The 7,711-nt window shown below is 46.5% G+C and overlaps 1 protein-coding gene across 4 annotated transcripts in view; it reads right to left on the minus strand.

Moving 5' to 3' along the window:
• Window positions 1-4,305: 4,305 nt before the first annotated feature.
• Window positions 4,306-7,711, minus strand: part of ABAT (4-aminobutyrate aminotransferase) — a 110,352-nt gene continuing 106,946 nt past the window's right edge. For 3 of the 4 annotated variants that reach the window (XM_011984210.1, XM_011984213.1, XM_011984214.1), the window contains exon 16: window positions 4,306-7,573. In XM_011984210.1, the coding sequence (XP_011839600.1) occupies window positions 7,452-7,573 (122 nt within the window). In that variant the 3' untranslated portion in view covers window positions 4,306-7,451. The remainder of the gene's footprint in view (window positions 7,574-7,711) is intronic. The other variant, XR_001006502.1, reaches the window with a different exon arrangement.

A 7,711-nucleotide genomic window follows, 5' to 3' on the forward strand; every position in this document is an offset into this window, starting at 1 on the left:
TGCAGTGAGCTGAGACTGTGCCACTGCACTGCAGCCTGGGTGACAGCGGGGTCCTGTCTCAAAAAAAAACATTTAAGTGTGCTCAACGCTTGTTGAATCTGGTACAACCTGGGCATCTGTTTGTTTATGCTTCCCAGGTTATTCCACGGTACCCAAGCTTCAAGAATCACCCATAGCCATGCAATAGAAGGCAAAGCAGCTTCTCAGAAAATGGGAGTTGTCTTTAGATTTGCATGGTGGATATATTGGCAGTTCCCCCCTTTAACAACAATTCTAAACACGATTGTCTTAGTTCACTTGGGCTGCTCTAACAAAAATACCATAGGCTGGATGGCTGAAGCAACATTTGTTTTTCACAGTTCTGGAGGCTGAAAATCCAAGATTAATGCATCAGCGGGTTCACTGTCTAGGAGGACCTGTTTCCTGATTCGTAGACAGGCTTGTTCTTGCTGTGGTCTCACATGGCAAAAGAGGTGAGGGAGCTCTCTGAAATTCTTTTATAGGGCACTAATCCCATTCGTGAAGGATCCACCCTCATGACCTAATCAGCTTCCAAAGTTCCCACCTCCAGATATCATCACATTGGAAATTAGGTTTCAACATATGAATTTGGGGGTGACATAAACATTCAGAATATAGCAAAAATCTAACAGAAATACTGAAGTATACATATAAGGATGTTCACTGAAATATTTCCAACAGCAAAAATACTAGTCCGGGCGTGATGGCTCATGCCGGTAATCCCAGCACTTTGGGAAGCTGAAGTGGCAGGATTGCTTGAGGCCAGGAGTTCAAAACCAGCCTGGTCAACATCGTGAAATCCTGTCTCTACAAAAGAAAAATTAAAAAATTAACTGGATATGGTGGTGCATGCCCGTAGTCCTAGCTACTTGGGAGGCTGAGGCAGGAGGATTGTTTGAGCCCAGAAGTTCAAGGCTGCAGTGAGCCGTGACTGTGCCACTGCACTCTAGCCTGGGTGACAGAGTGAGACCCTGTCTCAATAAATAAATAAATAAATAGAAAAGAAAAGTAAAGTGGGAATAATCTAAGTTTCCATTAGTAGGCCACATGGTTAAGTAAATGTTGGTAGATTCGTATTGTAGTATACATGCAGCGTTTAAAAAGAATGAGATTGTGCTATATCTGTGGAAAAGACCACGAGGTAGGTAGGTAAAAAAATAAATAAATAAAAAGCAAGTCACAGAACAGTGTAGTTCCGTGTGATCTTATTTGTGTTTTTAAAAAGTACACGTTGGCTGGGCGCAATGGCTCAACGCCTGTAATCCCAGCACTTTGGGAGGCTGAGGCAGGCGGATCACTTGAGATCAGGAGTTCGAGACCAGCCTGGTCAATGTGGTGAAATCCCATTTCTACTCAAAATACAAAAATTAGCTAGGGGTGGTGGCAGATGCCTGTAATCTCAGCTACTCAGGAGGCTGAGGCAGGAGAACTGCTTGAACCCAGGAGACAGAGATTGCAGTGAGCACAGATTGCAACATTGCACTCCAACCTGGTGGGCTACAGTGTGAGACTCCATCTCAAATACATACATACATACATACATTGCAAATTGTGAAGAGTGGTTACCCCTGGGAGAGCATTGGCAGTCAGAGGGGCAGATGAGACAGTAAGTATTTCACTTTCATCATTAACCTTCTAGTAGTAAGTGTTTAAAAATTTTATAATGAGCACGCCATTCATCCTAACAAATGAAGAAAAATGCTATAATAAACAGTCTCTTCTTCTGTTCCCTCCTCCTCCCACCGGCTTTCTAGGCAAAGGAAAGTTTCTGAACCATGAATTCCAGTTCTGGACTCAGGAGCTGAGTAGATGGAAGGAAACATGCAGTCTTTGAAAACTCGGTTAAAGCATCTGTGATGTAACCATGTTTGTCCCTTGTCAAGTGGCTTTCCTTCCTGTCTGGATTTTGCCCCGTCTCCCTGCCATGCCGTGGCCATGTAAATAATTTAGATGCATAGGATTGTCTGTAGCATGCCAGTTTTACATTTTTTTGTTTTTCAAGATGGAGTCTCGCTCTGTCGCCCAGGCTGGAGTGCAGAGGTGTGATCTTGGCTCACTGCAACCTCTGCCTCCTGGGGATCAAGCCATTTCCTGCCTCAGCCTCCAGAGTAGCTGGGGTTACAGGCAGCCACTACCACGCTGGCTAATTTTTGTATTTTTAGTGGAGACGAGGTTTCACCATGTTGGCCAGGCTGGTCTTGGACTCCTGACCTCATGATCCACCTGCCTCAGCCTCCCAAAGTTCTGGGATTACAGGCCTGAGCCACTGGGCCTGGCCTGTTTTTTTTTTTTTTTTTTTTTTTTTTTTTTAAGATGGAGCCTCGCTCTGTCACCCAGTCTGCAGTGCAGTGGTGCAATCTCGGCTCCCTGCAACCTCTGCCTCCTGGGTTCAAGTGATTCTCCTGCCTCAGCCTCCTGAGTAGCTGGGATTACAGACACGTGCCACCACACTCAGCTAATTTTTGTATTTTTAGGAGAGACAGGTTTCACCATGTTGGCCAGGATGGTTTCAAACTCCTGGCCTCAAGTGATCCGCCCACCTTGGCCTCCCAAAGGGTGGGGATTACAGGCATGAGCCACTGCGCCCGGCCACATGTCAGTTTTCATATGGCCACCATCCACACGTGAAGTCTGCACCAACTGGGGACCTGGTGACGATGCTCCCAGTGTGCACGTGGGAAGCACAGCCCATTGGTAGCTGTTGTCCTCCTTCCTATGCTGGTTACCAAAAATGAGACTTACCTTGTCATAGGGCCAGGTGTCTATGGCGTCCTCCACCCCATCATTCCACAGCCGTGTTTAATGCACTCCCCAATGCAGATCTGGTGGGCCGAGCAGCTTGCAGGGGGCAGCCTGGATGAATTGCCCGAAGAACTAGAGTTGGGAGCTTGCTTTATGTTGTTGCTTTATGACTGCAAGACTCGTGAGTTCCTAAATAGAAAGCAACAGGGTCCCTTTGAACTCCAGGCAGAGTCCAACTTTCAATGGCCTTGTTTTGATCCTGCGCCGTTCAACTGTAAAATCTTGCCTGATTAGAGTCCATCAGGCAAGGCCGATACCATCTGGCCATGTTTATACCAACTCTAAGGACAAAAACATTCATTTTACTGACGAACAGTTGAAATTCACTCTCAGATTCAGATGGGCTTGCACCTATGGTGTGAAATAGTTTTAATAGTTATCAGTGGAAAGTTAACTCTGACAGAAATATAATATTGCCTTTTAGAACTATATGTGAGACATGCTCAGCTATTCATGGAGAAGCAGCAGTAAAAGACACCAGCATGTATTAAACGCCTACTGTGTGCCAGGCACTTATTATGTGATTTCATTGAATCTGCCAGCAACACTTTGAGTTAGAGAACCCCAGACAAGTCATAGAGTGTTCGGGGGAAGCACACGGCTTCTGAAGCAAAACTTGTTGCCTGCTTGGATTCCAGCCCTGCCAATTCCCAGCTGTGTAACCTCTTTCTCTGCCTCGGTTTCTTCCTCTGTGAAGTGAAGATAGTAACACCACCTATCCAGGATTGCTGGGAAGATTAAATGACTTATTACACGAAAAGCACTTAAAATAGTGCTTAGTCCAGGCAAGCACTCAATAAACGTTAGCTGGCAATACTCTAATCATTCTTATTTTGCAGAATAAGGTTCAGAGAACTGAAGTAACTTGCCCACGATCACCCGTGTAGAAAACAGTAGCGCTGGGTCGTTCCACTGCCTCCTCAGGGGAAGGACGGAATATAGAAAACAGGCCCCCAGTGGTTCATGCCTGTAATCCCAGCACTTTGGGAGGCTGAGGCAGGTGGATCACCTGAGCTCAGGAGTTCGAGACCGGCCTGTCCAACATGGCGAAACCCCATCTCTACTAGAAATACAAAAATTAGCTGGGTGGGGGTGGTGCATGCCTGTAATCCCAGCCACTGGGGAGACTGAGGCAGGAAAATCACTTGAACCCGGGAGATGGAGGTTGCTGTGAGCCAAGGTCATGCCACTGCACTCTAGCCTGGGTGAAAGAACTAGACTCTGTCTCAAAAAAAAAAAAGAGAATGTGAGCTGCGAGTAGGGACCACATCTTGTCCATCCCTGTGTCCCTGTCACATAGCATGTCCTCGATTTACTTAATGAAATGCATGGCCTTCCAGTGCTTCCCGATCCCAAGGCAGAATTATGCATGTAGAGTGTTTCCCAAGACATCCCTAAGAGGTATATAACAGGCATTTAATACGTACCGGCACCTAATTATTTAACAAAACCATTTCCACCAAAAAAGTCCACATTCACTCCTGTTTCAGTTATAAATTTCTTTTATTTAAGAATACTGACTAACACAGGAAACAGATTTAATTCATGGAATTGTGCATATGGTCAACAGTTACATTGTGACATGTTAATTTTTTTTGTTATCATTTATTGGCACTGTCAACAGATTACCTGTAAACAAGATCACTTTGTATGCGTAAGTCTGCGATGCTACCTAGCTATGGTTTTCTACCATGAGCTCATATATAGATATAGATAGGTATATAGATACATTAATGCTATGCACAATTTTGCATGGTTACTGAGCGTCAGTAAAAATTATAAAAAAACACCCATTTATAATAAAAGTGAGGATGTACTAAGACTTGCTATTACTGGACCTTGTTTTCTGTAAAAGTGACGCCACTTGCTGGACGGTTACTAAACTCAATGGCACTAATGTATGATGGATTCATTTCCAGACTGTCGGCCACGGAAGCCCTTCTTCATGGCCCCTGCCCTGGACAGCAGCCTGTCCTCCGGGCTCCCCATGTTTTTACCAGCTTCTGCTGAGTTTCTACAATCTTGAGCTGTGCTGAGAATTCTTTTCCTTGAAATTCTTCCAGCTAAACCCCCACCCCCCGAAAGAGGATGTCTCAGGAACTCATTATGCCCTGAGTCAACAAGAACTTGTTGATAAATGGCTTAAAAGTTTTTACAAGAAGTAACTTCCCTTGGTAAGGGGTAAATAATAAATCTGGAATTTTCCAGATAAAACGATTTCATTTCTCTGTCAATGCCCCACGGGGAGAGAACGAAATATTGGAGCCCCTCTCCCTACCGGCGAGAGCCAATTTTCTGGTTGTGCCCTGGCTTAAAACCCTTTGGACTCCGAGAACCATACTGAATATTTGCACCCAGTGCTAAAGTTTTCAGGAGAAAGCATACTTAAGCCTATAAATGAATAATGGTTTGGTTTGCATTTTGCTTGCTTGTTAAATAAGGCCTTATTGAACCTTGGGATACTGCCTGTGGAATCCGGCTCCCCAGTGAAAGATGTGAAGTCATGAACTGATACGCCTTTGCATATGCTGTTCCCTCTCTGCAACACCCTTCCTTGCCTTGTCTGCTTGGTAAACTCTGGCTCATTCTGCAAAACACTGCTCCAGTGACACCTTTTCCTTGAAACCTCCTCTGAGCCTTGGATGAATGGTGGTGCTCCCTCCGACTTCCTCATGCTCTTACTTGCACCTCTGTCATAGCCCTTGGTGCCTGCTAGAATTTGTTAGTTTACGAGTCTGGTTGTTCCCAGTGGGATGTGAGCCCCCGGGAGCAGGGACAATGTTTTGTCTCATCTTTGTATTCCTGCTGCTCGGTACAGGGCCTGGGATGGTGCAAGTATTTCATGAAAGTTAGGTGAGTGAATAAATGGTGAATGAATGAATGAATGATGCATAAATGAATATAAAAACGAGTAAAACCTTGCAGAGAGTGGGAGGCATACGTCACCACTTCGCTGGGAGTGCAGGTGACAGAACTGATTAAGAACGACAGATTAGCACTGACTGCAGGAATGCAAAATGAACAAGAACTCACAAATTTGTATATGTTAAACTTGTCATTGCCTTTCATTCCTCAACAAAAATAGGTCGATGACCAAGTATGCGGAAGACTGGAAGCTAAAAAAAAAAAAAAAAAGAAAAAAAACCCTACTTTGAGATCTTTGGACGATTTGTTATTAAAAGAGCAAAGTGCTGAATCAGGAACCTTGATATGCCTGTTTCCAAAATAGTCAACCAAGGCACCCGGAGATGAAGAGGCTTCCTTTCGGACAGATAATACAAGCCAGGCTTTCTCAGTCTCCCCACCAAATAATACTTCATTGGTGTCAGGCTATCAAGTTCTCTTTTAGGAGCATTTGAGGTCAAATCAGTTCCCAGAGTGTCTCACCTCCAGCAGAGATACTAGAGGCTCAGCCACAGCCCCGTTAAGCATTTCGGTATCATCTGCCTGGTAATCTCCATACTCGGTCATCTCAGGAAAATCTCTGATTTCGGGAGGATCAAGTACAAGGAAACCACGTAGAACCAACAGGCCACTTTTCCATGCATGGAGCTCTAGCGCCTTTAATTCATGGTGCTTCCCTCAAGCAGAAATCCAGTCCAGCAATGATTCCCTCTGGTGGGACAGCCAAGCTGTTCCTGGGGGTCTGCTCAGAAGCGGTGTGAAAGTGGATGAGCAAAAGACAGCAAGAGCCTCTCAGGCTGAGGGGGCCAAAAGTCAGACCCCAAGGTGCCCTAGGAAACATGATGCAATGGCTCTGCGGCCCCAGACCCTGGGGTGACGGGCCTGTGCTTCTAGCCCTGGGGCTCACGTGTGTCCTTGTGGACACTCAGGCTACAGTTTCCTCCCACCCAGGTCCAGGTCTAGGTTGACATTTAACAGGGAGGAGGGAGTTTGGGGAATGGTGGATGCCAAGTAAGAACCATGGATGATGCCACCTGGTGATCCTCCAAGGGCAAAGCCCTGTCCAGGGCAGAATTCACAGTTTAGGGGCTCCCCAGGTGCACCGAGAGGAGTGATTCTCATCTTCAGGGGGCCACAGGACCGCTTCCCTTACCCCTGAGCTGAATCCTCTTCTCCCCACTTTACGGCCTTCCTCAGATCTGTCCAGTCCCTCCCTGCACCATGCTTGGGGTGTGCTCAGAGCTCCAGGGGCTGGGAGAGGAGGTGGGAACGTGTTTGCTTGCATACGGCGAGGGGGAGCCAGCATCCGTGATCACAGAATATGGCACTTGAGATGGACTGGCACCCAGGAGGCCCAGCTGCCAGTCCCAGGAGCAAATGTAATGCCCTTGACTGGTTTTTGGAAAAATTGCTGGGGTTGGGCAAGGTTGGGCAGAACTCTAGCCAGGACCTCCCATGGCCCTTCCCAAGACGAGTCCAGGGCTCAAGCAGGATCTCTGGGCTTAAACCAATGTGCACCATTGGCTCTGCAGGGAGGAAAATCAACACCAGCCCTTCCCTCCCCCACCTCCCCCAAGACCACCAAAAACGTTCCCTCCCCACAAATCACCCTTCACTGTGCATTCACCTCTGATACTTTTAAGTGAAAACATGAATTAGGCAAAACTAATCAATTTGACAACTGTTGAGATCGGGGCTTTCTCACTGTAGTGGAAATGGCTTCTTTACTTGAAGTCTGCTAAGATGTCACTGAAAATATTGAGGAACAGGTGAGCATGGTGATCCCTGAAGACCAGCGTGGGACGGAAACGAATAGATTTGTCACCGCAGCCCCCCAACACCACACCTGAAAGAAGAGGCAGGAGGTAGGTGAGGAGCATGGTTTCTCAAAGTCGTGTGCTGGGAGAGCTGGGAGGAAAGCGATGCCCGTTGGCGATGCTCATCCATCCATCCATCCATCCATCCATCCATCCATCCATCCATC

This window comes from Mandrillus leucophaeus, unplaced genomic scaffold (genome assembly GCF_000951045.1).
Source record: "Mandrillus leucophaeus isolate KB7577 unplaced genomic scaffold, Mleu.le_1.0 Scaffold263, whole genome shotgun sequence".
NCBI lineage: Eukaryota > Metazoa > Chordata > Mammalia > Primates > Cercopithecidae > Mandrillus > Mandrillus leucophaeus.